This window comes from Mobula birostris, chromosome X, assembly GCF_030028105.1.
Source record: "Mobula birostris isolate sMobBir1 chromosome X, sMobBir1.hap1, whole genome shotgun sequence".
Lineage (NCBI taxonomy): Eukaryota > Metazoa > Chordata > Chondrichthyes > Myliobatiformes > Myliobatidae > Mobula > Mobula birostris.
The window spans coordinates 43,985,931-44,010,445 of NC_092402.1; the positions used below are offsets into that span (position 1 = coordinate 43,985,931).

A 24,515-nucleotide genomic window follows, 5' to 3' on the forward strand; every position below is an offset into this window, starting at 1 on the left:
TTTTTTTTTTACTTTTGTTGTTATCAACAGAAATAAGTAATCTTCTATTCTGGTTACTCCACACAATAATACATAAGACCAATATACATACACCACAACTCTGTCTGATCTGCAAATGGCACGAACAAGTTTTAAAGACAAAGCAGGGAACCACTGCGGGTTAACTTTAGCCAGCTGGAGGTTAACAAAAAATTCAGGTGACTGAAACCTATTCTGTGTGGTAAAGTAATTAGTAATTAATTGGTGTACAGACCTGCACCCTGCAACCACTTGGATGGGAAAAGGATGTTTAGGTGCAAACCTGCTCAAGGCTCCACCAAAAAACCAGATCCTAGGACTTCATTTACTGATTTCAGTGATGTAAACTGTTCTCAGATTTCATCACAGAGCTGGCAGATCAAATGCATGTGTTAAATAATACATCCTTTCAGCTTACCTCAATTTATTCCAGTAGTTATAATTAGATTCAAAACACAGTATTACTGAACAAGCAAGGATTGAAAAATGAGGTCAATTTTATTTTATAACAAATCGGCAGATGGCAGTTTTTGAAAACTCTATGCTAGTCAGTTACAAGCAGCATTAATGGTGATTTACCTACATCTGCCATTTTGTGGTCTGATGGTATCTGTTGCCAATATGGCTCCACTTCATTTACCTGTTGTAAAACAAAGGAACATATAAGGCATTGCTCTTATGAACAGAATCATTTCATAAGTATCAATTTCTAGATTCTGGTTCAGATTCATTAATATAAATTAATATTCATTCCAGTGCCAACATAGCATGCCCACAATGTTCAGACAACACAAGCAACAACAGACAATAGCAACAAAATCACAACATCAAAATAAGTTCCTTTTTCTCATACACACACACACACACACACACACACACACACACACACACACACACACACACACACACACACACACACACACACACTCACCCACTCACCCACTCCTCCAGCCCAGGACAAGCCGACCCAGCCGCTAATCTCCAGCGGATTCATGGACCCAGGGCTTCAGCTGTCGGGCATTGGCTTCCGGACTTCTGAAAGACCTTTGGGCTTCGATCTTCAGTATCAACTCCAGGACTAACCGCTGATGGGACCCCAAACACCAGGCCTCAAACTCCAGACTCACCGGTGACGGAATCCTGAACTCCAGGCCTTCAACTCTGGACTCACTGACTCATGACCTAAGGGGGTTAGCGGCTTCCATGATTCCTGCCCACATGGACTTTTGATCCCAGGACCCGCTGACCTGGAGGGATGCGATGCCACCAGCCCTCAGCCTCTTTGGTTTTCATCTAGAGTTCTTGCTGGCCCAACATCCGTCCACATCCACACCACTGGCTTTTGAATGTGGAGCATGGAGCAGAGGCTCCAGCCTGACTTCTAACTGTTTCACGTTCCTATCCCGAAACCCTAACCTGATCCCTAACTCCCCTCGCTGTCCCAAAACCATCCCTATGAACCTAAAAAACAACTGAGTCTGAAGCATGGCCTCAAATTTTCAGCTGTTGTGTTGCATTTCCAAATTTTTGTGAGAAGTTCTCATTCAGCAACAAAAACCAAACTACTGCAAGAACTCTGGGTGAGGATGGGACCTACCCTATTGGCATTCCAGGTATAAACATCATCCACGGAGCGAAAAACAAACTGCTGGAGGAACTCAGTGGGTCAAGCAGCATCTGTGAGAGAGGAAGAATTGTTGTTATTTTGGGTCAACATCCTGAATCAGGGATTGTAGACAAATCTGAGAATAGAATCGGAACTCTAGATCTTCAAAAGACTTGAATCTTAAACGCCATAAATCTCTTTCACAGAGCACAGTGAATTCAAAGACAAAATGTCAACAACTTCTCTCCTTCCATAATTGCAGCTCGACTTGTTGAGTTCCTCAAGCAGATTGTTGTTCCAGATTTTCCAGCCCACTGGATATTGCTCCCATTAATAATCCAAAGTACTTTAAATTTGTTTTTAAGATGTTACGGTACAATAATTTTACCAGTGAACCAGGTGAACTTAAAGGGAGCACCAACGCCCAAGAATGGAAGAGCCTACAAAAATAGCTGGGCACTGCCTGGTCCATCACAGACAAAAACACCTCCCCCCCTCTCCTCCACAATTGAGCACATTTACAAGGAGCACTGCCAGAAGAAATCAACATCCATCATCAAGGACCCCTACCATCTAGGCTCTTCTCACCGCTGCCATCAGGAAGGAGCAGGAGCCTTAGGCCCCACACCACCAGGTTCAGGAACAATCATTACCCTTCAATCATCAGTATATTGTGACATAAATGCACAATAGTAAATGTACTTTGAATTTTGAAACAAGGCAACAAGTTTACAGGGAGCATGGGAACAGTGCCTTAATGAGTTTAAACAAAGTGGAACAACCGAGGCCCCAGTGTATTTAGATTAATAATTAACACAATTGGTTAAAAAGGATTGAGTGCTTTCCTGATGTATATGACGAATAAACTCTTCTCAGGCTTCCAGCTGTGTACAGGTATCAATTTTAACCGATGTTTTCACCAGATGGCAAGTTTGTCATCAAAATGGTGGGTAAAATCAATACCTGTATTCGGTTGGAAGTCTGAGAAGAGTTTATAACACAATTCGTTCTTTAAGGTTGTTATAGTTGGGGGAGGGGTGGCGGACATGGGGCTGGTAATGGGGACAAGCTCCCAATACCTATTAAATGCTCTCAAAGGCGTGCATCTCAAATAGCCTCTGACAACCAAGTCCAGCTCCTGGCCTTCACGTGCGGCTTAGCTACTAAGCCCGGCGAAGCTCTTTCTACTGATAGGAGAAGGGGCAAAGGTGGGTTACTGACGCCTTAAAACTAGTTGCTTCGGGCAGATGGGGCTAGTCAGCTGTGGTTGGCAGCTCATCTAGGAGAAGTAAAACTCTGATCTCAAACCTCCGCTACCTTGAGGCTATACCCATTCATGGGGAAGTCTTTGGGAGTAAACCAGAGCTGGAATCCCCAAGACAGTCCTACATTGAGTTCAATGCTAACTGGCAAGTCCTGCAACACCGCTGGTCTCTGCCATTCCTTTGGATTCGTTAGCTGTGTGAGCAACAGCTTGCTCTCCATATTGTATTGCCCTAGCTTGCGTATCATAGACAGCTGGAATGCAACATCCATAGTCAACCCCAACCAATAGAGGGCCTCATAATTAACACAACAATATAACAACAAGTACAAAAGAGCAGAATGGTGCAAAGATTGTGATGTAATCTGAAGCAGAGCAAAAAAAAAACACTGAAGTAGCAATAGTGTTTCTGTGGCAACCGAAAAGACGTAGAGTTAAGAGTACAAGAATGTGGCAGCACCATTGGACAACAGCAATACGTACATCTTGCTACTGTGTGTCGTATACAGCTTAGCATACAATGCAATCACACCTTCAGTACTAATGAACAAGCTTCAAAACCTGGGCAGCTGTACCTCCCTCTGCAACTGGTTCCTTGACCTCCTCACCAGGAGAGCACAGTCTGTACGGATCAGAAATAACATCTCCTCCTCGCTGACAATCAACACTGGTGCGCCTCAAGTAGGCGTGCTTAGCCCACTGTTTACTCTCTGTATACACATGACTGTGTGGCTATGCATAGCTCAAATGCCATCACACCACAACTATTGTTGGCAGAATTTCAGATGGTGATGAGGTGTACAGAAACGAGATAGATCAGCTGGTTGAGTGGCGTTGCAACAACTTTGCACTCAACGTCAATAAGACCAAGGAATTGATTGTGGACTTCAGCAAAGGGAAGTCAGGGGAACACACACCAGTCCTCATCGAGGGATCAGCAGTGGAGAGGATGAGCAGTTTCAAGTTCTTGGGTGTCAGCATTTCTGAATATCTAACCTGGGCCCAGCATATTGATGCAATTACAAAGAAACATGACAACAGCTATATTTCCTTCGGAGTTTGAGGGGATTTGGTATGTCACCAAAGACTCTTGCAACTTTCTACAGGTGTACCATGGACAGCATTCTAACACGTTGCGTCACTGTCTGTTATGGGGGGAGGGGGCACTGAACAGGATTGGAAAAAGCTGCAGAGGGTTGCAAACTCAGCCGACTCCATCATGGGCTCTAGCCTCCCCAGCATTGAGGACATCTTCAAAAGGCAATGCCTCAAAAAGACAGCATCCATCATTAAGAGCTCCCATCTCCTAGGACATGCCTTCTTATTGCTACCATCAAGTAGGAGGTACAGGAGCTGGAAGACACACATTCAATGTTTCAGGAACAGTTTCTTCCCCTCCCCCATCAGATTTCTGAATAGAAACTGAACCCATAGCACACTACCTCACTGTTTTTTTTGGGTCTCTTTTCACAGTACTTATTTAATTTATATATAAATATTTCTCATTGTAATTTAGTTTTATTCATTATTATGTAATGCAATGCATCCACAAAACAGCAAATTTCATGAAATATTAAAACTTATAATTTAAAATGGCACTACTGAGTGCAAGCAACAGCTTACTGGTATTTCAAAGGGCAAGAAACGCAACTAAAAACATTACTAATAACACCTTCTCAGAGGTAAGTTGTGGTAAATTATCACTGCAAACAATGAAGAGGTGAGTGAAGGCAAACCAAATTCGAGGATGAACGGTGCTGGTATGTTGCAGAATTGACACAGATGGAGTGAGCTATTTGGAGAGGAGGAGTTGAGGCAGAGGAGTTCTGATGCCCGTACAACTGGCCTGGGTGCAAGGTTGGCTCGCTCTGGGTGCCAAGCCGATTTGGAGAGATCGAGAGCAGCGTCGGGCTGGATGGCAAAATCTGGGCCTGGAGCAGGTCACTGGGCAGTGTGGTCTAGATCCAGTGCGTTTTGCTGTGCCGGGGCCCCGAGTCCTAGTACTAGGGCAAGGTATGAGATGGTGTCTGGACAATTTAAACACCCTCTCAGATATACTGGAAAGACATCTTTTGCTCTCTTTCTCGCAATATTCAGCTCCACGACTCCGAGGCTATGAAGACCGCTCCAGCTGCTGTGCTTCATGCCTGCTAATATGATGAACTGATACCCAGACTTTGGGCCTACCCCGGGGTTTGGATCTGAGGACTCATTTTGGTTCAGAATGTTGTTGCTCGCTTCTATTGTTTGCATGATTTGTGGCTTTCCCCCCTTTCTCTGCGCATCAGGCGTTGGTCTTTATTTAGTTTTTTAAAATTGGGTCCTTTCAGGTTTCGTGCTTTGTGGCTGCCTGTAAGCAAACAAGTCTCAAGGTTGAATAATTTATACTTTCTTTAATAATAAATGTACTTTGAAACTTTAATATGCCAGTGATATTAAACCTGATTCTGAGGTCAGTGTAAAAAAGATGATTGGTTGAGGAGTCTGATAGCAATAGAGAACAAGCTGTTCTTGAGTCTAGACATCCAATCTTTCAAGCTCATGTATCTTCTACCAGAAGATAGAAGAGAGAAAATGGAATCGCCAGGGTCGCAGGAATCCTTAATGATACTGTTAGCCTTCCTGAAGCAAAGTACTGTGGAGGTGGATAGGATGGAAGGAAGTGAGGAGCCTGTGATAAACTGGGCTAGGTTTACCACCCTCTGCAGGCTGAAGCAGATTATTGGAGTTTTATTGCAGAAGATAGTCAGCAAAACCTTCAGGAGACAACTATGAATGGAAAAGATATTATTCATCACTCCAGTTACTGAATTCTCAATAACAATCACATTTTTCTATTCTACTCCTTTGTAACTGCAGATTTTCTCGTTTGTAGAAAAATCACATTCACCCACTTATTTTCCCTGTAACCTATTCTGTCTTCAGTTTCTATCAATATCCTGATCATTATTTCCAGGTTTCATTGCCAAAACAGGTCTGTAGTAACAGGGTTTATCTCAAACATTTTCTATTTCAGTATTGATGCCCCACCCACAAAATATGTGGAAGAATATGCCCAAGGCCCTTGCTTTCCACTGCAACACATGCTAATCAGGCTATTGATCTCAGCCTCAGACTGCAGAAGTGAGAATGACTAAACACAGCAGGCTGAGAATGGAACAAGGACAACAACAGAACAGTTCATAAGGGAGAATGGCTGAATGTACCAGTTTCATATGCATTGGGAGGAATGAGTAAACACAGTCCCATATTGCAGTAACCCCCAACTATAACAAGGAGTGACTCAGTGCATCAGACCCAGACTGCAACAGGGGGAATAAATCACAGTTAATCATAACACAGGAGCCATTTTTTGATCCACTGAGACCATGGCAGCCCAAACATTACATCCTATACCTGTTGCTCTGCAAGTTTATTCCCCATGGTGTCTATCCAATTTCCTTTTTAAATCATTGCTTTTACATAAAACTCTAAATGTGCCTTCCTGCCATTGTACCACCCACTAATGGGCATAGAATTTATGTGATAAAAATCACTCATCCCTCTGGTAAGTCACCTCTTCACCTTCTCAAGAGCCCTCATATCCTTCCTAAATTATGACCAGAACTAGGCAAAAAATTCTATCACTTGGCCGATCCAGAGCTTTATCCAGAACCCCTATAGACATCAATGCATGTGGGGTTGAGAGGGTAAATTGCTCTAAGTTCCTCGGCATCCACATCACTGAGGATCTCACGTGATCTGTACACACCAGCTGTGTCGTGAAAAAGGCACAACAGCGCCTCTTTCACCTCAGATGGTTGAGGAAGTTTGGTATGGGCCCCCAAATCCCAAGAACTTTCTACAGGGGCACAATTGAGAGCATCCTGACTGTATGCATCAATGCCTGGTATGGGAACTGTACTTCCCTCAATCACTGGATTCTGCAGAGCGTGGTGTGGACAGCCCAGCGCATCTGTAGTTGTGAACTTCCCATGATCCCATAGGAACATTGGGGACCCGAGTCATCCCAACCACAATCTATTCCAGCTGCTACCATCCGGGAAATGATACCACAGCATAAAAGCCAGGACCAACAGGCTCCAGGACAGCTTCTTCCACCAGGCCATCAGACTGATGAACTCATGCTGATTTGAGTATATTACATTGACTGTTCTATTTATCATAAATTACTATGATTGCACATTTAGACAGAGACATAATGTAAAGATTTTTACTCATGTATGTTAAAGATGTAAGAAATAGTCAATTCAATTCATATAAAAATCAGCATGGCTTCCATGATTTCATAAAGTTAAAGATAATAAAGATCAGCTTACATCAAGCTACATCTTGCTGCCATCGATTGAGTGAAAATACAGAAAATGCTCTAAAAAGGCAATAGGGCAGAAAGCATCTGGGGAAAGAGTTTCAGCTTCCGGTGAAGTCCTTTGTAAAACTGAATGCAAAATACACATATAACAGCAAGAGTAGTGAATTGATGTTTTCAGCAACATGCAGCAGGTGGAATAGCTGAATGTGTTAGTCCCAACCTACAGCACCGGCAAGTACTCTGCACTGCACCAGAGGAAGTAACAAAGCTTTTACTAAAACTCTGTGCTTTAGGAACAGCTTTTTCCCCTCTACCATGAGATTTCTGGGTGGTCAATGAACACTACCTTTTGCATTTTTTTTACTTTTAATTGTTTTGTGTCTTGCACTGTACTGTGGCCACAAAACAACAAATTTCACAATAATCAGTGATAATAAGACCATAAGATATAGCAGACTTAGACCATCCAGTTTGTTCTGGTAATATGAACATAACTGATTTATTTTTCCCCTCTCAATCCCATTCATCTGCCTTCTCCCTGTAACCTTTGATGCCCTTACAAATGAAGAACCTATCAACCTCCACTTTAAATACACCCAGTGACTTGGTCTCGTCGTCTGACTCCGCCCACCGATTGTTACGTAACGCTATGCAACATAAGCAGCGCCTGCGCAGTCCGCAAGCAATCTCCAAGCAGATGCGGAGGGAAACAAACCGGGAGAAAGAGCTAGGGTTCGGGTGGGGGTGGGAGGTAGGGAGAGAGCCGGGCTGGGGACGGGCAAGCACAGACATGTATGAATCAATGAATAATAAAGCACACTGAATAAAGAGCAGCTGGGCCGCAGCGGAGGGGGCGACTCCGCCCCGACAATAACATAAATCAGCAGCGCCGCCTGTGAGCCCCGGCAGAGGCGCCGAGCCTCCGAGGGGGGGAAATCGGCCGGCGAAGGAAGCGGGGACAGGCCGCCCGCCAGGTGCGGGCCGGCGCGGAGCCTGTGCCCGAAGCGGGCCAACGGGCCATGACAATGAAGCCAGGCCTGTTAAAGCAGCCGGGCGGGGTGGCCGAGGCCGAGAAGCGGGCGGCGACGGCAAGCGAGCACGATGGCGGAGAGGCCGTGGGATCCGGCGGGGAGAACCCGACCAAAGGCGGTCGAAAGGTGAACGGCAGCGAGCACGGCAAGATGGCGAAGGGAGTGCGGACGGCTTGGGCTCGAGCAGCGGCCGTGCCCAGTGCAGAAGGTGGCGGCGATGGTGCCGGACGGGGACCTGGCGAGAGTATAGCTCCAGTTCCCGGCTTGGAGGCCTTATACTGGGGTAAAGTGAAGAAGCAGCAACAGCCGCCGTCATCACAACAGCAACCGCTACAGCAGGGCCCGAGCCAGAGCGCCCGCCTCAAACAGATCGTCCTGCTGCAGCTCGACCTTATTGAGCAGCAGCAGCAGCAACTCCAGCTCAAAGAGAGGGAGATCGACGAGCTGAAGGCAGAGAAAGAGACGGTGAGGAACCTAAAATGGCGGGGCCGCTTCTGACAATGACAGGCGTTAAATGTGCTGGGGTGTCGGGGAACCATCTTAGAATCCGCTAAAATGGTGGAGGGAGAGGAGTCGCCTCTTGCCGCGGGGCGCGCCGGGAACTGTAGACCCTAGTTGCTCTTTCCACGCTGACCTACAAACCTGGGTTGCTTGCAGGACTACAGTTCCCAAGCTGCACTGGTGTCGAGCGAGTGTTAGTCTGGCTGGGCAAAGTGGCGCACGACAATGACGTCACTGTCCTCTTCAAACTACCTTCCTGCTTGGCCTGTAATTCAAAGTCTTTGGAAGAAAGAGCTCCATTTTCTTTCTTTCTTTCTTTCTTTCTCAAATCAACCGAAAGGGCGGCTTCAGATGTTCAATTTCTTATGTTTTCTTTGATAAGCCTTTACTAGTACTACCCATGCTGCTCTTCAGTATTTTTATCTTTTACAGAGATGTCTCATATGTTCAAGTATGTTTCTTCAGCTGTTATGTTTTAAATGTAGAACTACTGCCGAATGGTTGTGTTCCAATCACCAATAAACAAGGGAAACATTTTGGTTTCACTGTCTATTTTGCCATTAAATATTTAATGATGTTGAAAAAAGAAACATCAAACCTGACTCGATTTACATCTAAAAATAAAGCACAAACCAATGTGCTGCCATCTGTGTAATTTGTTAAAATGCAGAATTAGTTGCCAAGGTTGCTTTTATCAATTGTTAATTTTTAATAAAATCATAGTTATGCACCCTTATTCTTGAGGCCATCTTGCCATACAAACATTTTAAACATCATTTCCATTTTAGATCCCAAGCTTGTATTACAAGCAGTGCATTTGGAATCTTAAATGCTTGAGAATAGTACTTGTAGATTCTGGCTACCAGGTTATTGTTTGTTTTTCCTTTATTATTTTATTCCCACTCACTGGGTAAAATTATTTTTGGGATCTAAAGCTTTTGTTGCTGCATATGTATTTTATTTTTTATATATATGGTTGAAGTAAATTGGTGCAGCGTCATATTGGGAATGCTATAGGAAGCTTGACTTTAGCATCTGCTTTTTCATTTTGGCAGTTAAGATGTATTTGGGAGAAGGAGGATTGAGGTAAGAAATGCTATATTACCATCCTAAAGATTTGCATTTCCATTCAGACATTTTTCTTTGCAACCTGTTAGATTACTTCTGCTTTAAAGTGGTGGAATATGCCCTTTTTTAATTTAAAGAGTCCTAAAATAGAAGGGAGCAAGGAATGGTGTATGCAGAAAATAATCTTGTTTAATAAGAATCATTTTTTGTTAGCATGGGTTCTAAATGAAAGTCTCTACAATGGTTGCAATCATGTTTTCAGTAAGCAATAGCTTTTACTTTAGCCCATCTCTACTGGGGAATAGGCTGCCGACAGGAGCTAGCCAGAACCCTCTGTCCTGGGCTAGTCTTTTAAGTTGTCTCCTGGAGTCTTTTAGGTGAAGATTCTTCCCTGCCCAGGGATGAGGTCTTTGGAGCTGCTTTTGATGTTTCTATAGCTCTAGGTTTTTACTGGATGGGGTTGTTAACCCCATCCCCAACCTGCCTCCTATCACAGCTGTCCATGGTGGAGTTTAAGCAGTAGTCACCCATTGAAAGGATCACTAAATTTGCACCTTGAGCTAATGTGGGACAGCATCGGACATCAGGTACATAATATTTCTAGGTACTCCCACTGATGAATGAGAAATGTTAGTGAGTTCATCTTCATATTTAATCTTGGGTTGCAAGCACCAACCCATTGTGCAGCAAAGTACTTTTCTCATAGTAATTGTGCTGAGTCAAAGGTCACTAACTCTCTGTACCGTTGGGTACTACACACTCCACTTGGGTATTTGTACCACAAATATGAAGACCAGGACAGAATTAATGACTTAAATTGGGGATTTAAATGGCATTTGATGTTCTGTACCATTGTTTCACTTGAAGTCAATGCTAGGTTTTTTAAAAGAAGCTGGTTGATCCTACCATAAAGTAACAAGTGAAAATACTGGATACTTTGAGGTCTTCAATTTTCCTTATAGCTTCTGGCTCGTCTTGAGCGCATGGAAAGGAGGATGCAGCTGGTGAAAAAAGAGAATGATAAGGACAAGCATCGATTCATTCCCGCGGTGGATGGGAATGAGGAGAAGAATATAACAGAACCAGAGAAAATCCAGCCGGAACATCAACAGATAACCCCTGAACAGCCCCTGGTTCAGGCACAGATCAATCAAACAGAAACTCATTCAGGGAAGGGTTACAAAAGGTACTCGGTGCTTTATAAGCGGAATTTCAAGTTTAGTTGGGTGCTTTTTATTAGGGGAGGTATGGTAGATTGCAAATTTGTGGAAATACATGGAATGTTCCTCCTCTTGCTCCATTGCCTCAGCAAATTAAATAAAGGGTAGAATGAGAATTGCAAAGATATTGCATGAGTTTTTAAAACATAAAACAATATTGAAGGTAAAATTAATTAAAATGTGAAACTTCTGGTACACTGCAGTTGATGTGTCATTATTATGAAAATAAAGCATTTATTAATGGAACTGGTGTAGTCACGTGCTACTGGGGTAACATATGGTGCCAGTTTCTCCTGAGGGAACATGTTTTACACAAACTAGGCTGTTTATATCATTGTGCTTATCCCCATATGTTACTTTCAACATAGGTTCCCTTTTAGGGTGTAGTAGAGCTTGGCTGGACTTGCGGATAAACATTGTAACAATTTTACAAAGTAACAAAGTCGTAACAATTAAAATGGTATGTTAAGATCATTGACAGAGAAAGACAAAAATCTGGTTCGAGCAATTTTGCATTTCTAAACCTAGTTCCATACTAACTATTGAAACTAGCTTGCTTCTCAACAGGGAGTGGGCAAGAAGCTGGTTTTTGTGAAATTTTCTCCTGCATTTCCAATCTGGTATGATAGGACACCCCCCCCCCCCCCCACCCCAACATTTTTGAGCTTTTTACCTCTTGCAGCTCTTGTTCTTTCTAAGTTGTGCTGATTGTAGTGCCTGATGAAAAGCAAAAGTGAGTGGAGAACCTTATTTCTTACCCCAAACCAAAACGCAGGATGTATCATTTCTTTACAGACAAAGTATTGGTCAAAGAGCAAACCTAAGTACTACCACAAGTAGCTGTGCGGATTTAAGTATTAATGATTGTTAGAAAACTCATTTTGTGGCAGTGAGAAAAATAACTGTTACACAAATTAACTTACTAAAGTATGTGGTTGCACTTTGCAAACGAAAGAGGAAGCTTCAAGGATGACATTATTTTCCTATCTTGTGAAAGTGATTCCTGTTTGGAAGTTTTTCCTATGCGTGATGTCTGTAGGACAGTAGTTCCTGACTCTTGTTGCGGAGTTGTATTTGGTATCTGCATATGTGTTCTGGTATGTTATTTTGTTAAAGACTAAACTACTTGTGCTTACTTCAGGAAATCTGTGCTAGGAACAACAGAGAGAAAAGCACCAGTGAAAAAGCTCGCAGCTGAATTCTCGAGAGTGCGGACAAAGTTGGCTAAATCCTCTCAATTCCGACAGGCCTCAAGTAGCCCCTTACCCGACAAAATTTCAAAACGAGAACTGCGAAGTAAAGAAACTCCGGAAAAAACTAAATCTCAGACTGAGGGGGTCCACAAACCTTCGGCAACCATAAAGACTCCAGGTCTTCCCATCAGTAAAGACCAGTCTGTATGTAATGACATAGAAGAGGAACCGTACCTCTGTACCACTGAGATGTACCTATGTCGGTGGCACCAGCGACCACCCTCTCCTCTTCGAGAACCTTCACCCAAGAAAGAAGAAACTGTAGCAAGTTAGTATAAAGAGCATGACAATCTAGAGGCCCTAATGTCTACAGTAAGTGGCCTGATAATGAGGGAAGAAATCAGTCTTTTAAGTAGGTGCTTTTTTTTTTTTTTTTTTTTTTTTTTTTTTTTTGCAGCATTGGCAAAATGATTCCAGAACAGAAAAGCGAGAGAAATGATTCTTTTTTTTTGATGTAGTTCATCAATCTAATTGGGACTGATGTATTTACAGTAAAACAAAGGCTGCATTTGCTGGAGAAATGATTGAAACAAGGTGCTAGGAATATTCAGCAAATCAGATGGCATCTATAAAGAGTGAAATAGAGCTAACTTGTCAGAATGTGGACATTTTTCTAGTTCAGATTAAAGATCAATGGCTGAAACAAATGTTTTGCTCTTTACTGATGCTACTTGACTTGATGGACATTTCAGCTGTTTTCTGTTTTATGTGGCATTTTATGACAGCTTGTCAAATGTTTTGGGTATAACTCACCCAATATTAAGAGGAACAAGGGGAAGTAGAAGATATTCTTTTACATTGAATAATTTAATAGGTTGCAACAAAACCCCTTTTTTAAACAGGAAAAAAAGGTAGAGATTAAAGGTAAAAATCATTTGGTATAAAACAATTCTTTTCATACCTATTGAAAGCTTTGAAACCTTGCGTATGTTATATGACCATTGGCCCCAGTTGGCTTTGTATAATGTGTTTTTAAAACAAAATGCAGCATATTTAAGCAAAATTCAGTATGTGTTGGGTTTCCAGATGGTGCTCAATAAGGCTTATTGACTGAGGCCAATCCTATTGCTTCTTGGCTTTAGTACTCAAGCACTGCTAGTCTCTGGGAGTCACTGAATAGCAATTGAAAATGCCAACTCTAGGTTTGAAAAATGACTTTCCTTTTCCTCTGTCTAACCCAGCATACTAAGAGCAGACAGTGGCTGGGGTGTGATCATCTAATTTCAGCAAGCTGCAAGACTAGAGCTTTGATCTTGTGACTAAAATTTTGATCATGTTTGCTCAGATTCTTGAGTAAATTAAGATCACTATAGTAAATAGACCATGACAGGCTTGCTTTTTTTTTTTTTTTAATGCTTCTCGGGCTATTCAAAATACACTGGCAAATTCCAGATTTGCAAACCTTTGCTCCCCAGACAGAGAATCTGGGAGAATGTATAATGAGAATGGGGCTCTTACAGAAGCCACTTTGAAGACCATGTTAGATGTGAGGCATTTGTCTTCCTTTGGAATGAGAACAGGGAGGGAAAACGCCAGGCAGTGAATTCCACAGCCAGGAAGATGGGCTGTGGAATTTGATTTCACAATGCACTGAGACCTGCAGCATCGACTCAGCTTACAAGCAGGAAACTAAGTTTATATCCGGCTTTTCCAAAGACAAGAGTTAGTGATCATTTGTGTGTATCTGTCAGTGTAAATTTGCTTATACATAAATGACCACGGTAAAAATATTAGATTAGTTCAATTATTGAGCTGTTTTGGATTGTAAGTTTGCTGGGACAAAAATCTTGTTTACAATATTTTGCTTTAAATACTTAAGCAGTAAAGTGTCAGAATATCCTTCTGAATGGGGAAGGGGTAGAAGTTAAAAATCAGATTATCCTAAATTGCTCTACAGCCAATTAAGCACATTTGAAGTGCATTCACAGTTGGAAAGTCGAAACAGTAGTTGATATTTTCCGCAGCATACTCCCATATACAGTAATGTTATAATGACTGGATCATTCTCCTCTTCCAGTGATGATTGAGATGAATGACTGGAACTTTTTAAAGAAAAGTTAGCTTTATTTGTCACGTACATCGAAACATACAGTGAAATGTGTCATTTTGCATCAACAACCAACACAGCCTGAAGATGTGCTGGGGGCAGCCCACAACTGTCGCCATGCTTCTGGCACCAACATAGCATGCCCACAACTTACTGACTCTAACCTGTACGTCTTTGGAACATGAGAGGAAATCTCACCTGCACTACTTCAGAACAGTGTTAAAGGATCTTGTATATTCACTTGAAAGGGTAGGTGGGATCTCTTCAGAAAGACAAATGGCACATCCACCAGTATTCCTGTTTTTCATGGGCTATGTCATGGGTTTTGTAGTTCAGAAGTGTAAAACAAAGGCGGGAAATTGTGTTTTTAATTAACATTAGATTCCTGTCCAGATTGTATTGGCGGTGCTGAATGAATCAGCTTCACTGCACCCTGTAGTAAAACCCATCAAAGGGAATATTTAATCTTGTATCCTTTTTGTTTAAATCTTGTTTCCTCTTTGTAGTACCATCATGGAAAGAACACTCAGCGGAGCCTCTCATCGACCTGCAGCCCGATGAAGTACTTGAGGTACAGCACCAAACTACAAAAATATCTGATATTTTTAAAAAATCCAATTTCCCCATCTGTTTTATTTCAAGTGGTCTAACGTAATTTATCTTCCCCTAAATAAGTCCCAGCTTGTAACTGCATGATGGAATGATCCCTTGCCCATCTCCTGTTTTAGACTCCTCCAAACTGCTTTGTAACTGGATGCTTCCATAGAACTACCTACCTTTTTCAAAGCTCAAGTATTTGACCTCTGTCAGGAAGGAATGTCAAATTAATATAATCGTAAAATAGTTACTGGCTTGTAAAATTAATGGTTACTAAACATTAAGGTGGATGTGCTGAGCTGTTGGGGTTCCACAACGTATTTAGGCCTTTTCCAATTTTGTATGCTGTTTTTAATCTTTTGAGTCATGGAAACAGAAAATTCTAACAATGATGTCTTAAAATAATGTACTGAAGGGTACTTGTACTGGTTGCTTTGTAAACCAAACCAAATATAAGCCTCGGGAGTAGTATCTGTAGTCTTGGTCATTTCCTCAACTATTGACTGTAGCAGTGGCCTATTCCCATCCATATCATCCATCTTACTGTGTGAATTATGACTGGCAGTTTGCTGTTAACAAGTACAAGAGACAACTTTCAGATTTAGCTGAGTTTTTGAAATTTTAGATCGACTAGCCTAATGACATTAATTGTTGCTGCTACATTTGTAAACTAGGTTTTTGGCTCCCATTTGACCCAGAAGGTTAAATTTTAGCACTCTACATTCATAGTGGCTCTGGCAATTTTGGTGCCTGCAGTAGTTAGTGGGCATATGGGTGTGAAGCTGTTATGTTGCTACAGTCTTTCAACACTGTTTTTGTTGTTGAATGTGATTAATTCAATACAAAATATTTCCATACTTTCATCATATGATGTTTGGAATACCCTGCCCCATTTTGTATTTGTACCAGTTGGGGTAATGTTTGATTGTAAGGATTGTTGATGGACAATTTTTAGATTGGTGATTGTGGTGTAATGTTACAATTTGCAGCTGTAAGGAATTCAATGTCTGCAGTGGGCTCTCGGCCTCTAGTGGCACAAATATGTTGTTACACCATTACAGCATGGCAACATTACAATTTCTCTACTTTCTTAAATTTGACTGTTAGTTAACTAGCGTTAGAAATTTCTTCACTCTGGCAAGATGTATTTTGTCATAATCTTCAAATTAAACAGTTCTCTTTTTGTTTGAGGTGCTTGAAATGGTAACTCCATTAAGGCCAGTTTTGCTGCACATCAGCAGAAAGTTTCACTTGTGACTAACTGCTCACTTTGAAGTTGTATCATGCACTGTCTGCATACATGCAGTTACTTTAGAGGCCATTGTGTAACAATCAGGAACTGAAATATTTTGCTTATGATCAGAAGGAAAGAAGGATGTGATTTTTGTGACATAGGGACAACCCGGTCAGTGAAGTTCTTCAGATGTATAGCCATTGTTGTAGTGCAAAAACGTGCAGCCAATTTGTTCACAGCAAGACTCCACTAATGACAATGATGGCTTTATTTTTCCAGGTAAAGTTATGCTGTTTAATTCAATTGATTTCTTATTTTTGTTTTTAAAATAAATTGATCAGGAACTGTTGACCTCTATATTCTTAAATATGACATTTAAGATTGCTTATTTTAAATATCTATTAACTTTTTTCAGGTGTGGATTAGTATTACAGGTTTCCCCTGCTATCCGAAGGTAGAGTGTTCCTATGAAACGGTTCGTAAGCCGGAATGTCGTAAAGTGAATAAGGAATTACCATTTATTAATATGGGAAAATTTTTTGAACGTTCCCAGACCCAAAAAATACCCTACAAAATCATGCCAAATAACACACACAACCTGAAATAACAGTAACATATAGTAAAAGCAGGAATGATATGATAAATACACAGCCTATATAAAGTAGAAATACTTTTCAGCACTGTCTAGTACAGCGAAAATCTCACGGCAGCACTCTTGGCAGAAGCACTCTCGGCAGAAACACTCTCTCCAGTAACCTTTAAGCTATGAAGCTGCGAAATCATACCAAATAACGCATAAAAATGCACAGCCTATATAAAGTAGAAATAATGTATGTACAGTAGCCAAGCTCACTATTGTCGTATTTATTGTTGATGGTTCGAAGCTTTTAAAATCGTTCACTGCTTTGGGACACAGTTTCTTCCAAACGCCATTTCTCATCGAGACTGTTAGCCTATCGAGAGCATCTCCAATGTTGGCGATTGCCAGTTTTATATTATATTCCTTCCAGATCTGTCGCAAAGACGCTTCGGCGTTGCTCTCTCTGCCAATGGTACTTACAATAAAACTCATCACATTTTGCGTATAGTAAGCCTTAATTGTGGCTACTATAATTGGTCGCACGGCTGCAGCAATGATGTCGCAAATGGCAGTAAGAACGCAACAGGAATGTTACCACCATACTCGGTAATGCCAGGTGGATGAGCAGCACAATTATCAACAATCACAAAATGCCTATTATCGAGGTTATTTTCTCTACAGTATTTTTCAACAAAAGGACTAACGTATCCACTCATGTACTCAGAAAAAAGCACTTGGGTATTCCAACCACTTGGATGTGAACGGAACACAACGGGAAGTGTTTTCTTATCAACGCCTTTAAGTGCCCTCGGATTTTCTGAATGGTACACTAGTAGAGGCTTAAGGACAGCATCACCAGTGGCATTAATAATAGGCATTAGGGTAAACCTGTCCTTCGATGCCTTGTGTCCCTTAGCCTGCTTCTCTTCTATCGAAATAAATGTCTTGCTCGGCAATTTTTTCCAATAAATTGCAGTTTCGTCACAGTTAAACATTTGCTTATACGGTTAACCAAACGCCATTTCTCTCTGCGTATAAATAGTGGACGCAGGCAAGTTCAACGCGTGGACAATGTCCTTACTTCATTCACCACGATCGAATTGCTCAATTGTGTCTAGTTTTACACCAAGTGTAACACCCTTATGAGCTCTTTTAGGCTTTTCCGGTACCTTAGAACTCATCTTGCTAACGGATGCACAAAATAAATCAAGATAAAGCACGTGTTTAAGCAATGCCGGCTAGAATGCAGCTCCAGGGGAGGAGCTTGGCTGTTTGGGTGCGCGCTGCCTTTTTTCGTAACAGTGAAAGCACCTTCTGTTAGCGAAAACAGGTAACTAATGTAGGTCTTTCTTAACAGTGAGGTGTCATAAAGCGAATGTTTGGAAAACGGGGGCCAACTATCTTAAGGCCGACTATGAAGAAAGTTGCAAACAATCAATGTTTGATTAATTGTATCTAATTTTGAATGCAATTATTAGTCGCCTTGCACATTGTGCATGTATAATTGTGTATGCTCTTGTGCAAAAATACAGTTGAAGGGACATTAGGATTTTGCTGTAAGTAAATGTACCATGACTTCTGGTATGAATTTGTGTAAATAACTATTTCCCACACAAATGGTCTAAATACAGATTGTTTATAGTAACATAATATCTCCCTGCCAAGCTAAAGTTCCTGTTCCCTTATTCTTTCTCTTGTTTTGCCTCCCCAAGAGGCGCAAAAGGGAATATTCCAAAACTAGCCATTTCTGGCTTCCACAATTGCAAATGGTTCAATTGTGAACCCTTGTAGAATGCTCTGAATATTAATTGCAGTACCTTGAACCAGAGATTGCTTACTAACTGGCTTTGTTTATTTTAGAATTTAGATGACTCTGTGTTTGCAAAGCGACATGCAAAACTTGAGCTTGATGAGAAGAGAAGGAAAAGGTATGTAAGAGCTCAGTATATCTCAGAACTTAGTGTTTTGTAGACCATTGGCCAAATTAAGAGCAATTTGTTTTTGATAGTTATTTACTGACCATTATACATTTATATTTCTCATGTTCCAGCACACCATTTTCTCCATAAAGTCTAGAGCAGCTCTTGAACATTCCCCAGTCATTTAACCCCTCTCTGATCAACTCCTCTTCTCCCTCACTCCTCCAACCTACCCATCACGCTAGGAGTACTCACCAGCTAGACTAAATGGACTAATAAATAAATGTGTGATCTGGCATTTTAACTGTAGTCTGTGATGCTGCATTTGCTGACTGTAGGTGAGACGACATGAGATTGAGGACTCCATTGACTTTAATGGGCATTCTGAACTTTTGGTTTTGGAAATAATTCAAAACATAGCTATTATTCATGTTTTTAATTCACTTTTAGTTCTATTTACTCATTTATAATTTTAAATTTAGAAATACAGCATGATAACATTGAAACCTATTGAATATTGAAAGGCCTAGATAGAGGAGAGGATGTTTACTATAGTGGGTGAGTCTATGACCAGAGGACACAACCTCAGAATAGAAGGGTGTCCCTTTAGAACGGCGATGAGGAACGATTTATTTAGCCAGAAGGTTGTAAATCATTGCCAAGGATGGCTGTGGAGATAAAGTTATTGGGTAGATTTAAAGCAGAGGTCGGTAAGTTCTTGATTTGTGAGGGTGTCAAAGGTTTTTGGGAGAAGGGAGGAGAAGGGAGGAGAATGGGGTTAAGAGGGATAATAAATCAGCCATGATAGAATGGTAGAGCAGACTCAATAGGCCAAATGACCTAATTTTTTTCCTGTGTCTTACGGTAACGGGTTCTTCCAGCCCAAAAAGTCCACGCTGCCCAATTACATGTGACCTATTTACCTACCAACCTATATATCTTTGGAAAGTGGGAGGAAACTGGAGCATCCAGAGGAAGCTTGTGTCCTGGCGGGGGGAATGTACAGACTCCTTGCAGATAGCAACTGCTACCTGCAAACAGTTACATTAACTGTTACGCCCCCGTGTTACCCTACCCCAAATGTCGTCTTGTAACATATAAATGTTTGTTTGTTTTTTTTTTAAATCAAGAAGTCAAAGCTCCATTTCCCAGTTTTGAATTCCATCAAAGGCTTTCTGAGGCTGGTCCTTGGCACTTGGGTGGCACAGTGGTACAGTTAGTAGAACTGCTGCCCGTCAGCTCCAGCAGTCTAGATTCAATGCTGACCTCTGGTGCTATCTACGTGGGGTTTGTGCATTCTCCCTGTGACCATGCGGGTTTCTTCTGATGCTCCGTTTTCCTCCCACATCCCAAAAGGTGCGCAGATGGCCAGGTTAATTGGCCACTGTAAAATGCCTGTAATTTATGGGTGGAATGGGGAGTTGAAATGAAAGTGGGGAGAATAAAACCGGATTAGTGTTGGATGCTGGATGGTTATCTCACACTGAGGCTGGAAGGCCTATTTCCATTTTGTATGATTTAAGGACCACTGAGACCCAGACCTAACACACGTGGTTCATGAAGTCAACCCATCTGTAGCTGGACAATACTGTCATGGGTAGGTGGAATCACAATATCAAGCAATCTTACCGCTCAATGCAATTGCAAAGGCTGCAGATTTGAGCCTTGTGATTTCTGTTTGTTGAGGGTAATCATTTCATCCACTGATTTTTTTGTTTTTACAGGAGGGCACTTTTTTTTTAAAAAGGAGGAATGGATCTTAAGACTCCCCTCCCCCACCCTTTGTTGCACCTTCAATCACTGGGAGAATTGGCCTTCAGATATCCAAAATCAAGGCTTACTCTCCTGCAGTCAAGCTGGAGGTTTGCTTAAAGAAGTAGTAGTGTAATCTGTTTCAGGTAGCTGTAAATTCCACTAATAGGGAACACTTGGTCTGAAGGCTAGGCTGAGAACTAGTACACTTGTCCACTGGGGATTGGGGAAAGCCCTATTTCTTTTGTCCTACTTTTATTTTACAAATGCAGAAAGCACTTCAGGTTTCTAGGGAAGGTCACTTCCACACACGTTAAATCTAGTTTTTCACACACAAGCTGTTATCCTCTCTTCATAAGGATATCAGTGACACTTGAGATGTTACATTTTTTTTAAATCAATAATTTGTGTATTCATTTGTTAGTTGTATTCAGCCATTGTTATTCAAACCAAGTAGGTTTTAAAGACTGCCAAAAAAGTTTGAGGTTGACCAGCTGGAATATGCTGTTGATAAAGTAAGACTTGTGTAATCCTGTTAGCTTTTATAACTGTTTGAGAAGTAGTTTAATATTTCATTGATATTCTGGATTTTGATTACAGTACCATGCATTCCTGTGATTGCATTGATAAATGAATGTCCTATTACTGCTGAAGGATGTAGCTTTTTGGACTTCATTTGTAAAAAGTAATGTCTATCAGTATTAGTTATCATAAACTTTTCCGCATATATGCACTCAGAAGTCTAAAGGTACCTATGTAATTGTTTCTAGAGGCTGGTGCAAAGAAAATGACTTCTCTGTCTATGAGAAACCATAAGATTGCTTCAGGCACTACAGAATAACTTTAAGTATAATCGTGCACTTTCGGTGTTTGTGTCATATCTTTGTATCACTTTTTCTTCAGGTGGGATATTCAGCGGATCAGAGAACAAAGGCTGCTGCAACGTTTGCAACTGAGGATGTACAAAAAGAAAGGAATTCAGGAATCAGAGCCAGAAATCTTGTCATTTTTCCCTGAACCAGATGATGGTAGGTTTAAATATTTAATTTTAAACTACCATTGATAATTACAACTTGTAGGTATGTAGGAGGTGGAAAAACTTCACAAATGGACATTTCTTATTCATACTATCGGGGAGGAAGTACAGGAGCCTGAAGACCCACACTCGAGGTTTTAGGAATAGTTTTTTCTTCTCCATCAGATTTCAGAATGATCCATTGATGCTACTGCATTATTTATTGTAATAGTAATTTTTTTCTTGCACTGTACTACCACAAAACAAATTTAATAACCAACAAGTAGGCATCCATTAGTCTTGCAAGACAATGGATCTGCACCTGGAAAGTCTTCACTTTCCAGGGCGCAGGCCTGGGCAAGGTTGTATGGAAGACCCCTCTCACCCCATGACACCGATATTGTCCAAGGGAAGGGGAAGGGCCGATACAGTTGGCACCAGTGTCGTCGCAGAGCACTGTGTGGTTAAGTGCCTTGCTCAAGGATACAACATGCTGCCTTGGCTGGGGCTCGAACTCACGACCTTCAGGTCGCTTGTCAAATGCCTTAACCACTTAGCCACATGCCCACTATGACCAACAACAGTGATGATAAACTTGATTCTGATTTGTGCTCAAGTTCTAGGTGATCCACATGTGACCTTCCCCTTGTACAGAATTGAAATTTACTTTGAAAAGCAGATACTGTCTTTTTGCACAGTGAAATAACTTTTTTTTCTCTTCTGCAGTGGAATCTTTGGTAATTACCCCGTTTCTACCTGTGGTAGCTTTTGGGAGACCTTTGCCAAAGTTGTCACAACAGTAAGTTTCCACTGTGTATTGAAAATAATCTGATACTGATGTAATGTTCAGTCTAAATATATTGGTTGTGTTTCAGTACAATGAAAATTCTAATGAATGTGTAATTTTCTCTTCTGTCTCTCTAATCTCCAATGAAATAGTTTTCTCTCCTTCCACAATTGAGTATTATAGAGTGCATGCATCAGCCATCATGTGAATGAATTAGTATGACAATTAATATGGATTGGGACTGGATTCCTTCCCCCCCCCCCCCCATGTCACTAATTAATACAGTGCCCTAATGTTAAGGGGTTAAGAAATGTTGCTTTTCAGTCAGTCAGAGAACTCAGCATATATAGCAGAATAAATAGCACACAGAAAGCTTGAAATTAAAATGACTGGTGTAAAGGCAAAGCCTTGAACTATTGAAACTAATGTGAAACAGAAGTGGTAGAACAGTGCAGGCATGAAATATTGTTGATGGAAACAATGAAAATGGTTTCAAATTCATGTACTAGATAGGACTTTTGCATGAAAACAAACTAAAAGATGTACTTAATTTCTGAGCATGTGATATGTTCCTGTTTTTATTAAAACAACAAACATCCAAAGTACAAATGAAATGAATAAAGAAAGCTATCAAAGTATAGTTTGTATTCTCCATGCATTAATTTTGTCAAATCCTCAATCACCATGTCCTGTGTCAGGTGGCACAGGAATCACTGCTGGGATATATTAGCATCTCATTGGAAAGTACAATAAGTAATGTGTAAATGAGCATTTTTTAAAATGGGTTTAAAAGCTACTAAAGGGTAAGACTGCTGAAATCCCTCTGTGACTTGCTTCTCTTCCTCCTTGCAGGAACTTTGAATTGCCCTGGTTGGATGAGCGTAGCAGGTGCAGGATAGACATGCAGAAAAAACAGACACCACATCGAACATGTCGGAAATAGATGCTTCGGACAGAAATTTGACTTGTATACTTGTATACAGCACTTGGATGCAAACAGGCAGAGATCTGGGGGTCTTCGAAAAGACCATCTGCCTGGGTATCTTGCTGAGTGTTTATATTGGTGTTTATAATTGATCATCACTATATCAATAACTGAATAGACTAATTTCTTGCCTTTATACTTTTTGCTTCTCTTACTGAAGTGAAAAACTTTTTCTTTTTGTCTGTTGAATTCTGACAGTTTCTTTTTTGCAAATTTGGTCATGTACAGAAAAAAAATTGAGACCATGTACAATAATCATGCACCTTTTTTAAAAAACATGTAAAGATGTTGCAAATAGCCCTGATTTCTTAGATTCAGTTATGTTTTTTTTTTCCAAATAATACCTGCCTTGATGTGTTAACCAGGATGCACTCTTAAAGTGGTTTCTGTCATCAGTTTATTGAACCTATAGTTCAAATTTGGTAATCTGGGGCAATGTTGACTCATTCAATGTGCTGTGTTGCTGTTCCTGCTAAACTGTGGAACCTGGGCTAGAAAATGTTAAGTGGAAGATGTAAATATCTATCTTCTCATCTTGAACCACATATAGCCTTTCCACTAGGATTTGGTCCAAGCCAGAGACAAACGTCTTGAAACTGATGAGAAAACAGTATAAACTATGGAAAGCATGCCCTTTCAGCAACTTGTATTAATCTGAACCCAAGCAAACAGATCAAATTTGAAGTTGCTCAAAATCTAGACACAACCTCAGGAGTCAGTGGGTGAATAAGCTGGAATAGGTGGGGTGGGGAAGGAGGTAAGGGACAGAAAGGAGCATGTGCAGCAGGTGAAATACAAGAAATTCACTAGTGGTTGCAAAGAAGAATGAAAAATCTTGCCACTTTTTGGCTTTACCTCACTGAACTGAGAACCATTGAATGAAGCAGTGCGATGGATTGCTTTGATTCATGCCATATCCAGCTTGTCTAATATATCACAAATCACAGACTGTTATCCCAGTACAATCAACTTGTACTAAGGGGGGGGGGGGAGGAGAGGAGAAGCAAACCATGAAGGATCCTGTGTAGTTCTGCTTTTTTCTTTTTGGGGGGTGGGGGGATGGAAGTTCTCCAGTTTGAATGTTGTAATATGTTTTGGTGAATGCAGAAAATAAAAATGGCAGGTAACTTGTTATTTTGTTCAGAATTATTTTCTTATCGGGAATGTGTCATTTGATATGAGCGCATCAAAAGCATATGCTTTGGCAGGCCGTTCAAATCACAGGAGCTGTTTGGCTTTCTTACAAATAACATTTTGGAGAAAGTATCTAGTCTAAAAGACACGCTGAAGCTTGGTACATTGTAAATACTTCAACAATGAATTACT

General features: G+C 41.0%; 1 protein-coding gene across 1 annotated transcript; it reads left to right on the plus strand.

Annotated features, from left to right (window-relative positions):
- Nucleotides 1–7,939: 7,939 nt before the first annotated feature.
- On the plus strand, nt 7,940–24,205 carry LOC140191784 (male-specific lethal 1 homolog). The gene is made up of 8 exons (XM_072249518.1): nt 7,940–8,696; nt 10,763–10,986; nt 12,162–12,541; nt 14,827–14,891; nt 18,592–18,659; nt 21,306–21,430; nt 22,144–22,216; nt 23,057–24,205. Exons 1-8 carry the CDS (start codon nt 8,220–8,222, stop codon nt 23,145–23,147), a joined length of 1,503 nt encoding a protein of 500 aa, XP_072105619.1. The 5' UTR covers nt 7,940–8,219; the 3' UTR covers nt 23,148–24,205.
- The last annotated feature ends 310 nt before the right edge of the window (nt 24,206–24,515 follow it).

Excerpts from the sequence above, each read along its gene's own strand:
- LOC140191784 (XM_072249518.1), top strand. The coding sequence starts at position 8,220 with ATGACAATGAAGCCAGGCCTGTTAAAGCAGCCGGGCGGGGTGGCCGAG. Across the intron at positions 10,987-12,161 it reads TCAGGGAAGGGTTACAAAAG|GAAATCTGTGCTAGGAACAA; the intron begins GTACTCGGTGCT and ends TGCTTACTTCAG. Across the intron at positions 14,892-18,591 it reads AGCCCGATGAAGTACTTGAG|AATTTAGATGACTCTGTGTT; the intron begins GTACAGCACCAA and ends TGTTTATTTTAG.